Raw genomic sequence first — 16,068 nt, forward strand, 5'->3', positions numbered from 1 at the left:
CACAAAAGTGCTTTCGGATTGGATTTAACCCCTTCATTAAAGCCTCAGATCTCTTCCTGTGTTGAGAGTGGATTTGCTCCTACTTTAGAATGCAAAGTGCACTTGCCTCTGAAGAAGTTCTACCTCCTCATAATTATGCCCAAGCAAGCAGGAAGCCATGAGAAAACCAAGTGATTTAACATAATACAAAATTAGCCTTGGATAAGGAGCTTAAAACCTGCAATTTTGCCCACATAAAAGTATGACTGAATCTGCTTGGGCAGAAGAAACAAGGCGACGGTGAGGGCTCAGGGAGCCGCTCAGCACCCACTGGTCTCCAAACCGCAGGCAAGGGTGACCCGAGTGATGGTTCCCCAGCACCGCCTCCCCACCCAGCAGGCCACTGTCCTCTGGCCCAGGCCTTCCCAAACTGTGACGTGGACCCAAATCACCTTATTAAGATTAAAATGCATATTCTGATGTCGTGGGTACAAGGAGGAGCCGAGATCCCACAATTCGAATGAGCTGACACTAGAGTAACCAGTGCTTTTCATCTGCTGCTGGCCACTCACTAGTGGCTCATAAACTAGCACTTTTTTTTTTTTTTTGCGGTACGCGGGCCTCTCACTGCTGTGGCCTCTCCCGTTGCGGAGCACAGGCTCTGGACGTGCAGGCTCAGCAGCCATGGCTCACGGGCCCAGCCGCTCCGCGGCACGTGGGATCTTCCCAGACCGGGGCACGAACCCGTGTCCCCTGCGTCGGCAGGCGGACTCTCAACCACTGCGCCACCAGGGAAGCCCTAGCACTTTTTTTGAATGAAGTAAAAATTAGAGGGCATCATGTTGAGTAAGGATAAATACTGCTGTGTGTGTGTGTGTGTGTGTGTGTGTGAAGCGTAAAACGTACTTCTTACTGAATGCCCTGTACTTGACCAGCTCCTGGGGCTTCCTCTCCTCCTGAAGACAGCTCCACTGCTAAGAACTCCAGAACGTGAAGCCCTCTGTGCCGTGCCACCTCCTGGCTCCTCCGGATGGGTCCCAGGTTCAGAGTCACACAAACAAATGTGCAGACCCTCTTCACCTAACTGAGACAGCTAGGAAAATCCGAAACACCCACCACTAACCTACTAAGGTGACCGATGTCAAAGGCAAGGTTCTAAACGGAAGAAAGCAACCAAAGAACTGACAGCGCTTTCCAGAAGTGAACACTGAAGCTTTCGGTTTTCCAAGAGCCTGGTTCACACCCCTTCACAAGGGAAATCTCAACCTTAAATTTCATTGCATCACAGGCTTGTTGTTTAAGATTCTAGGTAAAATCGGCACGGCACGATGACCCACGGATCATACGCTGCATATCGCCTAGTCCCTTTTTTGGTACCACAATAAATTTTTTGCCTAACTCCCACAAATGGCGTTAAAAATGTTCAGATATTCTTGCAGATGAGAAGGTCATGGCAGCTCAGCCAGCTTCTTATAGTCTTGCAGTATATTCCCAGGTTTTATTCAGTGGCCTCATTAAACACCAAGCGTCTGGCATGTACCACCTAGAGGTACAAGGGAGCCACATCCTCCACCCCGACAGAGTTGTTACAGCCCCGCGAAGGGGCAGGATACACACTCTGCAAACGAGAGAAAAGTAAATTTTTGGTGCAAAGAGGGTTATGTGCTGCGGGTTGGAGAAGGCTTCATGTGATCTTATTACTGGCCGTTTTCAAGGAGATGGCAACATATCGTAGTACTTTAAGGTGACGGCTCTAGACTAAAATCCTGGTTTTGCCGTTGAACTAACTTTTCTAGGGCCTCGGGTTCCTCATCTATAAAATGGGGATAAAAATCGTACCTACTGCCTACCTCACAGAACTCTGCGAGGACCAAATAAGATCATGATAAGCACCTAACACAAGTAGAAAGCACAGAAGGCCCTCACGATAGGAACTGTTACTAAGAAGATACCCTAAATCCTTAGTCCTTCCTGCCCCACAGTATAAAGAAGAGCTCCCTGCCACAAAACGTTGGAAATCCCTGGTTAGAGCCATGAAACTCAAGCAAAGGCTCCACCTCACCACCCAGCACACCTCAGACCCGGGAACAAGTACTTGGGGGCGCCTGCCTGCTGTGTGTGCACAGCACTACACAAGGCACCCACCACCATCCACCACCCCAAAGCCTGCCCACAGGGAGCAGACGGTCTAATGTTTTATGCAAGAACGTGTGCTTCTGAAAAGAAGTACCATGGGAGCCGTGACTAAAGGAACACAGTACCGCATGATTTCGAAAAAGGGAGATTGTTTATTCTAAAAGGCAGAAGTAGGACCTAGATAGAAGGTGGAAGACTCTTCTTCATATACAGAAGAAACTTGCAACAATCAGTGTCCAATAACAGAAAGGGCGCTCTGTCCCTGAGGAATTCAGCAGAGCCCCGGGAACCACAGTCAGCAGTGTTGCAGAAGGGGTTCCTACTTGCTGGGGAGATTGGACTAAACGACCTCTAAGGGTTCTTTACAGATTCTGCAATTCAGTAAAGGTAGTAATCAGGCCCTGATTACGCTTTCCCAGACACCTAGGTTTCAAGGTATCAGCTGTGTATGAGCCAGCGTAGACCTACCCCAGCGCATTCCAGCTGCTGCTGTGTGTAGAAGGGGATGCTCTGAAACTTCCCTGGATCGTTGAGTAATAAAAAATTAACACAGGATCTTTTATTTCAATTTTTTTTGAGGAACTGGTGTAACAAGGAAGACAACAAACATAAATGTAAATTGCCCCAACTATGCTACCAGGCCACCTTTATGTCAAAGACATCTGCTGCTTTACACGGTCAATCATCTGGCTACGTGGTTAATAAATCTAGTTAAAGTTCAGATGAGCTTCCAGGACTCTGAGGAAGCAAGCCTGTGAGAGGGAGCCCTCTACCACTCCCTTCTGCCACTGCCAGCAAAGGTGGACTGGAAAGGATGGCTGACATCACATGGACATTCTGGAGTCACCTAAACCCTGATCAGAACGTGCGGTGGGCAAGAGGCAGCTCCTGAGAACTCAGGGAGTAGACTCAGCCATTCCGTACAAAGTCTGGCCACCCCTGTGTTATAATCCCCGAAAAATGTGTTATACTACCACTTGTCTAAAATATGAACAGGTCATACATAAATGTGCCAAATAAACCAAAAGAGTACATGAACATCAAGTCAACTTTCTCATCTGGCTAGAAAACTTCATGTCAAAATACCCATGCCAGGCGGGAGGGGCCCTCTACAACCCTCTAATCAGGGACAGGACACCCAGGGTGCACACGGGTTCATCATTTCGAGTCATGTGTATTCTGAGTTTCTGGAGCTACAGAAATCTATAGAAACAAGATGCATTATAATGGTTCTACCAATTTCCTTTTATTGTCGCATATAACATTGCTGCGAGAGGTATTAACTCTATTTCACTGATAAGAACACAAAGTTTCAGAAAGTCATACAGTGGGAGGGAGGGAGACGCAAGAGGGAAGAGATATGGGAACATATGTATAACTGATTCACTTTGTTATAAAGCAGAAACTAACACACCATTGTAAACCAATTATACTCCAATAAAGATGTTAAAAATAAATAAATAAACAAAACAAAATCAGCCATTCATAGCAAAAAAAAAAGAAAGTCATACAGCTATTAGAGTTGTGAAATCAGGATGCAAGTCTAGATTTGTCAACCTTTGGAAAGTCCACAGTATCTAGTCTCAAAACTCTCCGTGATGAGGTGTTTAAAGACAGCTTACCTGAAAATGAAACTGCTAACGTACAGATCTTTGGCTGGAATGTACTGTAAAGACGGAAGCCTTCATGATTCACATTTCTTTCACTGATGTGACACAAAGGTGTTACAATTATTATCTGAGACCAAATGATTGGTTATTTGAAGAACCTGAAACCGTGAAGTTTGAATTCAACGCTTTACTATGACCATAGCTCAGCATCTCCTTTTGAGAGGTAGACTCTCGGGTATCTTTTGCTGATCATATCTGGGCATGGATGGTACAAATTCTATCCACCTGCACGCACCTTTTCTCTCTCACCCACTCTAGAGTCATCACTCCAAACGTGACTACCATCTCCATTGGTCAGTAGATCCTGGGTGGTTGGTTAACATCTTCAAGCTTCAGCTTGCTCATCAGTAAAAATGGGAATAAACAAAAAAACCCTGAAGAAGTTGTGAAGAAGAACTATATGGAACACCCAGGGCAGCAGCTGGCACACAGAAACGGCTCTGTAAGTGCCAGGCCCTCTTCTTTACTCCTGTCGCCCCAGCAGGGAAAAGGCATGCCCTGGACCCCTAATAAACCCCAAGGAGAAGACAGCAGACCTGGGACTCCTGGAAGCATCATCTCTCACAAACTAAAACACAGGACACACAACTGAAGTGTTTTGGAGGAGTAGTCAGGTTTTCCTCTCAAGCAAAACTTCTGCCCAGTATAATTACAAAATAGCCAGACAAAAGTCACATAAACTGTGTTTCTGGAGAAAATCACCTTTAAAAAGTAAAAAGGACCATTTCCAAACACCCACCCTTTTACCTTGTGATCACAAGTGATGCGGGTTTAAAAAACAATACTGGGGGAAAAAAAAAAAAAAACAATACCGAGAGGCTTCCCTGGTGGCACAGTGGTTAAGAATCTACCTGCCAATGCAGGGGACACGGGTTCGAGCCCTGGTCCGGGAAGATCCCACATGCCGCGGAGCAACTAAGCCCATGCGCCACAACTACTGAGCCTGAGCTCTAGAGCCTGCGAGCCACAACTACCGAGCCCACGTGCCACAACTACTGAAGCCCGCAAGCCATAACTACTGAGCCACTACACCTAGAGCCCGTGCCCTGCAACAAGAGAAGCCCACGCACCACAACGAAGAGTAGCCCCGGCTCGCCACAACTAGAGAAAGCCTGCGCACAGCAACGAAGACCCAATGCAGCCGAAAATAAATTAATTAATTAATTTTAAAAACAATATTGGTAATCAAAAGAACTAAATAGGGAGTTCCCTGGTGGTCCAGTGGTTAGAACTCGGCACTTTCACTGCCATGGCCTGGATTCAATCCCTGGTCAGGGAACTGAGATCCTGCATGCCACGCAGTGCAACCAAAAAAAAAAAAAAAAAAAAAAAGGACTAAATAAATATAGCTTTATTCATCTTTCAGGGACTGTCAGCCTAAAAAGTTATATAAAAGAATGAAAAAATAACTATGATTTTTGCTTGAAAAAGTCAACGATATGTAATTGCTAACAAAATTTTATTAACTGCAATAGATACAATTTCCAATATATACCATTCAAACACACTTTTTTCATGTGCTTCAGTAAGACATGGGAGTATTTTGCTTAAGAGTTTCCAGTTCTCTTTTAAACCACCTTTTGCAGTCAGTGACTTGCAGTCAGAATACAGTACAAAAAGCCCCCAAGCCTTTTTTTTTGGTAATCTCCACTTAATCCTTTCAAAACCCTTTGTTGGCAATACATGTTTTTAGTGGCTTTACCTGAAGGCTGCTTTTTCCAAATGGCGACAGACTTTAATTCTCACTTTCCACTACACCAGCCTCTGCTGGCTCCACTGAATTTTTGTTTTCATCCTCTAACTTCTTTTTCTTCTTTGCTTTTCGTTCCAGGTTAAACTGAGCGATGTCTTCATTTTTCTCTGTGATGTATTTTAGCTATAAAAAATGTTTTTAACTACATTTTTATCTGGTTGTAAAGCCATTTATAAGCCTAAGGGGAGAAAAAAATCTACATCGTTTCCCAACCACTCCCACCCTGGGTTACATTCCTTAGAGTTAAAACACAGCTTCAAATTTTTTCTGGAAGAAGGAATCAACTTCAGAAGTCAACTCCCTGCTACATATCCTACCAAACAGGTAGAGTTCCTTGAAAAATCAAAAGAATTAAAACTTGCAGCTTACAGAAGGCATGCCGATCACAAATATACTCTACAAAGCACACATATAGTCAACATGCCCCTAAATTTATCCAACTAAAATTATTGAGCAACTACTGTGTACCAGATACTGGAGATACAAGGGAAATAAGACAAGGTCCCTGCCCTCAGGGAAGATTTAGTCTAATGCACAAATTTAGCTGCAACTCTTCAGTAATAAGTTTCTGTCAAATAAAAAAATTAAGAATCCAAAATAAAAACAACATTCTGAAGTAGACAAATATGCACCCAATTAATAGTCTAAGATGACTTGCATTGACGATTCCTTGGCAAAAGGTGGAAATTGCTCACTGAAGCTGACCAAGTAAGCGTTATGACAGAGGATTTATGAGGAGAGAGAAATGTCTTTTCCACTGATACACGGCACCACAGGCGCCTGAGCTATTTTACTTAGGAATCATATCATCCTTAACCCTGACTTAAACTTTGGACAAATAATATTAGAAGAGCAGAGATAGAAAACAGCCCAGTGGAAACAGCACTAGATTCAGGGTTCAAAGGTTAAGGTTCAGCTGTCAACCAGAAAACTTCCTATTTAACTTTGGGAAGTTACTTAACTCCAGTAGCCTAGCCTGTAAAATGGGGCGATCTAGTCATGTTATTGAAAACCCTCAGAGGGTAGTTGTGAGCTTTAAATAATATATGTAAAATATTATCAATAAAAGTCCTGTGTAAACTGCCAAGTGCTACACAAGTCCATTCATTCAGCAGCTACTCGTGAGCACCTACTGTGGGCCAGGCCCTATTGTAGGCACGGCAGATGGAGCAGAGAAGAAGGGGACAAAAATCCCTGCCCTCGTGGAGCTCACATTCTGGGGAGGAACGTGAAGTATTTTAACTGCTAGGATCAGACTAAGTCAGGAAACCTCACAGGTGTCCTGGATCTGCCATCGGCCACAGCTACTAGCCTGGGATCACAGCATCACCTGTAAAGGGAGGGCTTGGTCAAGATGATGTCTAGACTTCTTTGAAAAGACAATGTGCTCAATTTCCTGCACATCCCAGATGTACAGATACTCTTTCCATACCTGGCCCAACAGAACTGTGGGCACCGTAACGAAACTATCCCCATACACTCTGGCCTGCGACCTGTCTCTGACATCATGCTCCAAATGAAACATGGGACCAAAGTTTTGAGACATTACAAAAAAGGCAAATTATGAATCCAGAGAGCACTGATTAGAAAATTTCAAATTGGCTTAGTAAGATCCATCATAATGAAAGAAAGCCTATAAATTACGGGCAGGTCTGAACGGTTCAAGCATCTCTCTTTTTTAATGCAAGGTGCCCCGGGGAATCACTTCATGGCTGCAAGTGATTAATTGGGAATAATGTATTCTGATGGGAAAGGGGAGTGAGGAAAGAAATTCATCTCTCACCAGTGAATTACTCCTCCTGGCTAAGAGCTTCACATCTTCAGTGTTAATGGTGCTTCTCTTCGCATGTCTGTAGAAAGGGCAGAAACAATTCACCAAAATGTTTGGTATTATTTAAAGTTTTGATGAAACACAAAAGTTCATGGCCAGACTTCACACCAGCAAGGATCTCTAAGTAGCCCATCTTTTCAGATTAAGGTCATTAAGCAACAGTGACACAAAAATGAGTGAAGTGACGAGCCAAGATACCAACTAAATAAAGAGACTGAGAGAAAGCAGAAGCCCATCTGTCCACCTCCACCTGAGGGCCAGCGTGCTTGGAGAATATGAGCAGGGAAAGGAGTGAGGGGTGTTAAACCCTTCCCAAATGGCCTGCTTGGTCACAATGGACACAGAGACCACCATACAAAAAGCAAGAAGGTCAGTGAAGCACCTTCAGTGAAAAGAGAATGACACAGAGCTCACGATACAAAGATCGTCTCTGCTTAAGCAGACGCTAAACAGAAGAACAGAGACTTTCCATGAAGCATGGCTTCACTTACACCAAGGTCCTAAAGCTCTTCTCCAAAGGCTACATTACAGGAAAAAGCTTGTGCAGGTGTCTCCTAATATCCCATTTCCCAACTAGGAGATAACGCATTCCCCCGACAATAGCCCAGTTAGAACAAAGAACATCCTTTCAACTGGAGTCTGTCTCTTGCTCACAACATGGACTCAAGTTCTTGTTCCAGTCCTCCTATGTCTGCTTTAAAAGGTAATTTGAGATAATAAGCTCTATTCAATAATTTATTACTCTAATTACACCCTTTCTTGCCATTTCTAACTTCCTCCAAAAATAAGTAGGAACTTCGTAAGTAGGAATAAGGAGGAATCTTTGTATCCTTAATAACTATCCAAGTGGCCAGCACATAGTAAGTCCTCACTGTTGAGTTAAAGATAAAATCCCAGAAATTATACTCCATAATTTGGCCGTTAGTCTTTCACATCCTGCCAAGTGTGAAAATATCATGTGCCGTCTCATCATGATTGACAGTACCTGCCTGTCCTGATATGATACCCACGTCAGAAGGTAGCTTCTAACTAGCCACCTGCAAGGACCAGAACAGAGGAAAGGGGGAAAAAAGTCAGACAGAAGGTGACAGAGCACTTCCCTGGTGGCACAGTGGTTAAGAATCCACCTGCCAAAGCAGGGGACACGAGCTCGAGCCCTGGTCCGGGAAGATCCCACATGCCGCGGAGCAACTAAGCCCACGCGCCACAACTGCTGAGCCTGTGCTCTAGAGCCCGCGCGCCTAGAGCCCGTGCTCTTCAACAAGAGAAGTCACCACAATGGAAGCTGGCTCGCCGCAACTAGGAAAAGGCTGCACGCAGCAACGAAGACCCAAGGCAGCCAAAAATAAATAAATAAACAAATTTAAAAAAAAAGGTGCTAAAATAGCAGCCACCAAGTATGAAGCCAATCCACAGGTTCCCTGGGCGCCATGGACACACCGGGGCCTTCAACTCCATCACACGGCCAGGCTGCTCTGGCGGTACCACCGCCCGGGTAAAGTGCCATACAAGGAGCAGGTTCGAGGAAGCAGCGCACTGAACTATTCACAGAGTAACACCGGCTCATCTGTTCACGAGAAGCATTTAGGAAACAGCAGTCAATCGTCTCTGCCACTCAGCTTGTCACCTGGTTTCTCTGCACCATATTCTTTATTCTTTTTTAAAAATATTTATTTATTTACTTACCTGGCTGTGCCGGGTCTTAGTTGCGGCACACGGGATCTTCATTGTGGCACGCCAACTCATAGTTGCAGCGTGCCAACTCTCAGTTGTGGCATGTGGAATCCAGTTCCCCGACCAGGGATCAAACCTGGGCCCCCTGCATTGGGAGCGTGGAGCCCTGGCCACTGGACCACCAGAGAAGTCCCCTCTGCACCACGTTTTAATGTTACCACTTTCCCAGATGAAGGAGCAGGTATATCCTATGCCAGCCACTGCACATCAGAGATTCTCCTAAATCAAACCTCTGGCTCCAGAAAATTACTCTAGGGAACGTAACAAAGGGGTTTTCCATATAACACTTTTAGCAACACAGGTTTCAAAGATTATTCCCAAAATGTCCCTAGAATTTATTTACCGTAGAATATCGATTTCTTCAAAATGTTTCATCTTTAACATGTTAACAATATTAAGTGACTAGAGATTTCAAAGCTAAATAAGGGAAATTCACAACTTAAATTGGGAGATGATCTTCCAAAGTTTACAGGTGACTTGAATGTATAGTATTTACAATTTAAATGCATTTTATTTCATAGAAACAATGTTACAAACACTGGTTAGGTTCCCAGCCTCCAAAGACTATTTAATATATAGCCAACCTGAAACAGTATGTATTTCAGACTTCTCAAACTGGGGTAATCATACAGTAGTTCTAAGGGCAGGGACTATGTGACAGGGAAAACTCAAAACCACAGGATAAAGTTGACCTTCTGGGAGCATCAATGTTATTCAGTGATAAACTTTAAAACAGGATTTTTTATATGAGAGCAAACTGGACTATTTTGAAAACGAATGTAAAATTAAGACAACAGATGAGTCTGCAAAGAAAATCTGTGCCTGTGTTCGCTCAGGGTCCTTGGGAGGACGTCTGAGGGAGGAGCCCTGGTGCACCCACGTGAGCACCGCAGAAGAGGCGGCATCTCCTAGTAAAGCCTCACTCAGAGAACATAGGCTGACAGCCTTTACACAGACTCCTTTACTCAAAAGATGATGTCCTTCCTTGTGGAGCTGACAGTCTAAGTGATACCCACACACCACTCTGCCCCAGTGCCCAGCAAAAGGAAATGGACTTAACGTAACTATAAAAAACACAGGGACTCCCCTGGTGGCGCAGTGGTGAAGACTCCACGCTCCCAATGCTCGGGGCCCGGGTTTGATCCCTGGTCAGGGAACTAGATCCCACACGCGTGCCGCAAATAAGAATTCACATGCCACAACTAAGGAGCACACGTGCCACCACTAAAGAGCCCATGAGGCACAACTTAGGAGCATGCCTGCCGCAACTAAGACATGGCGCAACCAAATAAATAAAATAAAATAAAATAAAAAGACAATCATGGGAATGTAATGTACAGCACGATGACTATTAAAAAAAAAACTATAAAAAACACAGAGTACCTGAAAGCTTAATGTGTTACAATGCTAAATAGTTCTAATTTTATTTCTTTTTAAATTTTTTAAAATCTCTGTAGGTTTTTTTTTTTTGGCTGTGCCAGGTCTTAGTTGTGGCACGCTGGATCTTCGTTGCCATGTGCAGGATCTTTTAGTTGCAGCACGTGGGATCTAGTTCCCTGAGGAGGGATCGAACCTAGGCCCCCTGCATTGGGAGTGCGGAGTCTTAACCACTGGACCACCAGGGAAGTCCCCTAATTTCATTTTTACTCCTAGTATTTAGAAGTATTTAAAGTTTCATTGTGTTTTCCCACAACTAACACAGAAGTAGCAAGGAAACTCACACCTGAGGGCTTGCTACAGGCATCTAGTGGGTAGAGGCCAGGGGTGCCACTAAACACACTAAAATGCACAGGACAGCCACCACCAGAACAAGGAATTATCCAGTCCAAAATGTCAATAGTGCTGAGGTGATCTGTACTGATAAACTCCATGTTCAAATCAAATAACCATTGTCTACTTATTTACATTTTTGTGTCTTCCTTTGTAGTATAGAGGGCTCATATTTAAAAAAAAAAGAAGAAAAGAAATGGCAAGTAAAGGTAGTAAGTGTATTTCACAGGAGACTCAGAGTGGGGGTGGGCACGAGGCACAGGTAAGGGGCAACCACCTGAATTAACAATGATAAGCCATATAAGCTATCAGTATCCCATACATTATCCTTATCCCTTCTGGCCAAGTTGAAGATGCTAAGCGGTTTTTAGGGATTCATACACAGGAATAGGAAAGATTTAGAGCCTGCCCTCTGAGAACCTACTGCTTTAATTCATTCAGAATATTCATCGGAGAAAAAAAGAGCTAACAGGAGCAAGGTGAAAAGTATGGGGTGTGGGAGAGGCTGGCACCGAATCAGAAGTGGGAGCAAATTAGAAAGCTTTGGCCCTTTCAGGCCTTCCTCGTTCAAATTGCTTCATGAAAGCAATTCGTTGCAATTGTTTTCAATTACCTGCAGTACTAATTGAAGAGAGGAGCATAAATCACCTGTAAAAGCTAACACTTTACCAGCTGAAAGTAAGTCACACACTTTTCAAGGAGCGTGTGTCTCACTTGTAACAAGCTCAGCAAATGCAGGGCTGACGGGCCATGGGGCTGTATTATCCTGACACCTGCAAGCTTCCCCGCGGAGCACGAAGCAGCCCAGCCCGGGCGCCCAGCCTCACGCCCCAGCGCTACACCACCTGCAGAAATGGCCTTAAAAGCACACACACTGTGCACAGAGTCCTGGAGACATGATTCATACCTTTTTAACCTGGAACTGAATAACTCTGGTTCCGTTAACAAAAAATACTTGGAAAGCTTCAAAAAATGCCAAATCAAGTCTGAATGGACAGTGATTAAAGCAGATGTTACACTCTTACAGAATCATGATTGGAGACTGAGCATCCACAAAACACAGGGGAAAAAAAAGCTAAAGCTCTCCTGAAATTCACCACCAGATGGGGCGTATCAATAGCATGTAAACAAACAAAGATCCCACAATCAAGCTGTCTACCCACCTTGCAAACATTTCAAGGTCTTTGGCAAAATTTTCTGAAAGAGAAAAAGAGATGTGCTTTAGCTACCCTACAGCAATTTTTTTTCAGCAGTGCTGCATGGCATGTGGGATCTTAGTTCCCTGACCAGGAATCGAACCCGTGCCCCCTGCTTTGGAAGCACAGAATCTTAACCACTGGCCCACCAGGGAAATCCACCCCCCACCTCAATCTTATTTCAGAGGGAGAAAAGTGAAATCTCAATGTCTACAGTAAGTACAGTGACTAATACAACAAATCCTTTTAAAGGTGAGAGGAGGCCCTTCAGGCAGGTCCATCACTGGATTCGTTATGACCTCCTTGCCTCCCTGGCCCCCTCCACCCTTCATTACAAGCCTTTGGTAATTATGGCTACACCTTTCCTTCCTAGAAGCTATCCCTAACTTTAAATTTTGCTACGAGTTAGGGCTTAGGAGGACATTAATCTCCTCTGAAGTCAAGCAAATACCAAGGCTGCAAATTCAACTGTCAAACTGTGGGTGATATAAAAAAGTTACAAAGCAATGAAATTTATGTCTAATGTTCCCGGCAGTTTACAGCACAATAAAATAAAGGTGCTGATGCCCCCGTGTTAGGGTAACAGAAAGAAAAAAAAATAGTTCTTTCCATAAGCTATCTGAATCTTACGGCCAATAAAAGAAACGTTTCACGAACGGTGTCCAATGATAATGTTCTCTGTCTGCTGGTAAGACATGCCGTGGCACCCCACCCCCACACATTTCTCCCAGGCAAATCAACCTCTGGGCTTTCTGTACATCTACAGGAAGACCGTGGCTGCATACCGCACTGTTGAAAAGTCACCTCCGAAATCGCTGCAATGGTTTGTTTGCTGAACTGCATCTCTTTGTCCGACGCAACTTCCTCACAAAGACAGCCAACAGTGTAGTGAACCGCTGCCTTTAGCCTCTGAAGCAAAATCAAAACACTTCGTGGGTAAGATTGCAAATAAGAGCTTTTCACATCTTAAAAAATTAAGATTAGGAGAGGGTCTGCTCACCCTAATTCCTTCAGCACTTTCCATAATGGCTGAGTGAGTTTTCAACTGTAGTAAAAAATTAATGGGGCCCTCTGGAGTGTGACTTGTAGAAACATTACTTTAATGTTAATGGTTAATGGTTATGATTTAGGTCAAGTAAAGGTAAGGAATTATGATGGCAATTCAGCAGGGAATGAAGGCAGACTGGTACTTGGGAGGCATCTATGTGACTTTACTCAGTTATTCCACATTTATGTGCCAAGTGCCTACTGCGTGAAGGGGTGTGCTAGGTGTCTGGGCAACACAATGAAAAAAGACAGGGATTTCTGCCCCCATATGGGGGTTAATCAAGCAAATGCAAAAGGATCCCGTCCCTGTGCTTCAAGTCCTTGCCAGCCCCTGTCCTGCATGAGACAGGACGAATGATCAGGACAACACAGGGAAAGGCTCGTGAGGCTGCATCGGCCCCTCCTCTGATTTGCTGGTTTGCTAGCCCACCTCAACAGGACCCTCACTGCTCCTCAGCAACCCTTTCAGGTGCTGGAAAACATACCTCTACCCATGCGGAGGAGTAAAGAAGCCAAACAAGCTAAGCCAAGGTCTCCGTCTCACGTGAATAAACTTGCTGAGCCGTGCGTGGGCTCCACCTGTGCTGGAAACAGAGCTGAAGCGGACATGGTGACAGCTGAACCCAAGACAGTATCAACTCTACCAGCAAATGTTCACGGTAGAAGCAAGATGAGGAGGAACTGCAAAAACACAAGTCCAGGACCCCAGAGTAGAGGCCAGGCAGATAAGCAAGGGACCTACGTTCCTTAGTTTCAGATGTCACAAGAGTAGGTAAGTAGAGGGCACTGGTGAGAGGAGACAAAGAGACCACCACTCTGGGAGGGATAAAAACCCTCCAAGGGATCTTTTGTAGGTATCTGTAGAGGTGAGGTTAGGGGCGGGGGAACAGGACAAGGGATCCTTCCGACTGCTCCAGAAGTTTTCTCTGCCGGCCCCTCCCCCCCAACTCCTGGAACGGGCTAAGTGCCTTCTTCGATGCTGAACACTGAGAGGCTAAATCTCTATCTAGACTCTAAACTCCTCGAGGGCAGGACCCTTCAAGTGTTGTTCACAGCTGTCCACCTAGTGGCAAGAACAGCTGGCTGAGTGAATGGCTGGATCCCCCCCCCCCCCCCCCCCGCTCACCACTGCATAGAGAACGAGGTTCAAATTTCTCAGTCTATCTTTGCAGCCTCACTCACTTACTCAGTAAGCGCTGTTTATTGAGAGCCACGCTCTGTACTAGGGGCTGAGAACACAAAACTGAAAAGGACAGTCCCTGCTCTCAAAGAGATTATCTCCCACCACACCTGTGCCATGAATGGACTCCTGGAAACCACCAATGTCATGAAACACAAAGAAGGTGGAGAACCCTTCCAGGGAAGACCGGAGCCAGGACCACTTGATGCAAGGCATGATCCCTGACTGGACCCTGGATGAAGAAAAAAGACCACTAAAGAACATCTTTGGGGGCTTCCCTGGTGGCGCAGTGGTTAAGAATCCACCTGCCAATGCAGGAGACACGGGTTCGAGTCCTGGTCCAGGAAGATCCCACCTGCCCCTGTGCCACAACTACTGAAGCCCGCGCACCTAGAGCCCGTGCTCCGCAACAAGAGAAGCCACTGCAGTGAGAAGCCCACGCACTGCAACAAAGAGTAGCCCCCGCTCGCCGCAACTAAAGAAAGCCCGCACGCAGCAACGAAGACCCAATGCAGCCAAAAATAAATAAAAAGAAAAAAAAGAACATCTTTCGGACAACTGGGAGAAATTGAATATGGACTGACATTAGATCATAGTATTTTATCAATATCAAACTTCCTGAGTGTGATCAGAGATTATGTCACAGAATGCCCTTGTTCTTGGGAGAAGCATGCTGAAGTATTAAAATTTAAAGGTGAAGTGTCAAGTGTATTTAATTCTCAAATAATTCCGAAAAAAGGAGCAAGGGAGCAAATACAGCAAAACGTTAACCGGTGAATCGAGGTGAGGGGCATATGGGTGATGAATACATTATTCTTGCAACTTTTTCTTGAAGGCTTGAACTTCAAAATAAAGGAAGGGAGTGGGTAAACAGCGTCTGAACCTTAGAAGCTCATTCCCGTGTCTCTTCGGTTAATCCTCTCTGAGGTTGCCACCCTGGTTCTTGGTTTTCACCTCTTTACAACACTGTTCTCTCGACTCTGCCACGCGGTATTTATTCCGGTGCTGACTAAAGGACTGGATACCCATAACTATCCCGAGAACTGGTTATTACCGGATTTTCCATCTAGGAAAACTGAGTTTGGGCAGAGTCAACACAACCCTCCGGGCGGAGTCAAGATTCGAACCCACATTCGATGGGCTCGGGAGCCGGACGGCCTGGGAGTTTGCACCAGGGTCTGAGGCTTGTCTCCTCGCGGGCAGGACGGAGAGCGCACGGGTTACGGGAGCCAACATTTTCGAGCTTGTGCCGCGCGCCAGGCGCCTCACAACGACCCTGTCCGAGGAGATTGAGGCTGCCCCAAAGCCAGAGGGGCCCCGGCCGCCGGCCTCCGCGGAGCGCCGCAGGAACTTCCACCGACTCTCCTTTCTTGCGCCGCCGCCCGCACGCTCCAATCCGCGATACCATGGAAACCGCCTCCCAGCACCCCCCGCGGCAGCGGAGCCGGCCTGAGCCGGCCCGCGCAGGCCCGAGCTCTCCCTCCGAACCCGGCACGAAGGCGAGGGCGGGCGGAGGCAGGGCCTTTTTCTCCCCTGCACAATCTAGACGCCGTCCTCCCCCAGCCCAGCCAAGACTGCATTCCCCGGTACCTGTTGGTAAGAGAATCGCTGCTGCTCCTCGGCCCCCTCCTCCTCCTCCATCATCACCGCGGGCGGATCCTGGCAGGCGCGCGATGACAGACAGTGGCGGTGGCCGGGAAGGCCCAGTCGGATTTTCCCGCCGCGGCGCCGGGCGACGGGCCGCGCGGGGGGCCAAAGCGCGAAGCTGCCTC

The 16,068-nt window shown here is 45.9% G+C and overlaps 1 protein-coding gene across 3 annotated transcripts; it reads right to left on the minus strand.

Annotated features, from left to right (window-relative positions):
• Nucleotides 1-5,227: 5,227 nt before the first annotated feature.
• On the minus strand, nucleotides 5,228-16,037 carry CENPS (centromere protein S). 3 transcript variants are annotated; one of them, XM_004327458.4, is made up of 5 exons: nucleotides 15,887-16,037; nucleotides 12,855-12,978; nucleotides 12,037-12,070; nucleotides 7,322-7,388; nucleotides 5,228-5,661 (listed from the first exon to the last, which is right to left on the minus strand). In XM_004327458.4, exons 1-5 carry the CDS (start codon nucleotides 15,938-15,940, stop codon nucleotides 5,521-5,523), a joined length of 420 nt encoding a protein of 139 aa, XP_004327506.1. In that variant the 5' UTR covers nucleotides 15,941-16,037; the 3' UTR covers nucleotides 5,228-5,520. The 3 variants fall into 3 exon arrangements, with proteins under 3 accessions (XP_004327506.1, XP_019786462.1, XP_019786463.1); XM_019930903.3 differs by lacking the exon at nucleotides 15,887-16,037 and adding an exon at nucleotides 15,351-15,445; XM_019930904.3 differs by lacking the exons at nucleotides 5,228-5,661; nucleotides 15,887-16,037 and adding exons at nucleotides 5,682-6,868; nucleotides 15,428-15,858.
• Between the last annotated feature and the right edge of the window lie 31 nt (nucleotides 16,038-16,068).

Source organism: Tursiops truncatus, chromosome 1 (assembly GCF_011762595.2).
Source record: "Tursiops truncatus isolate mTurTru1 chromosome 1, mTurTru1.mat.Y, whole genome shotgun sequence".
NCBI lineage: Eukaryota > Metazoa > Chordata > Mammalia > Artiodactyla > Delphinidae > Tursiops > Tursiops truncatus.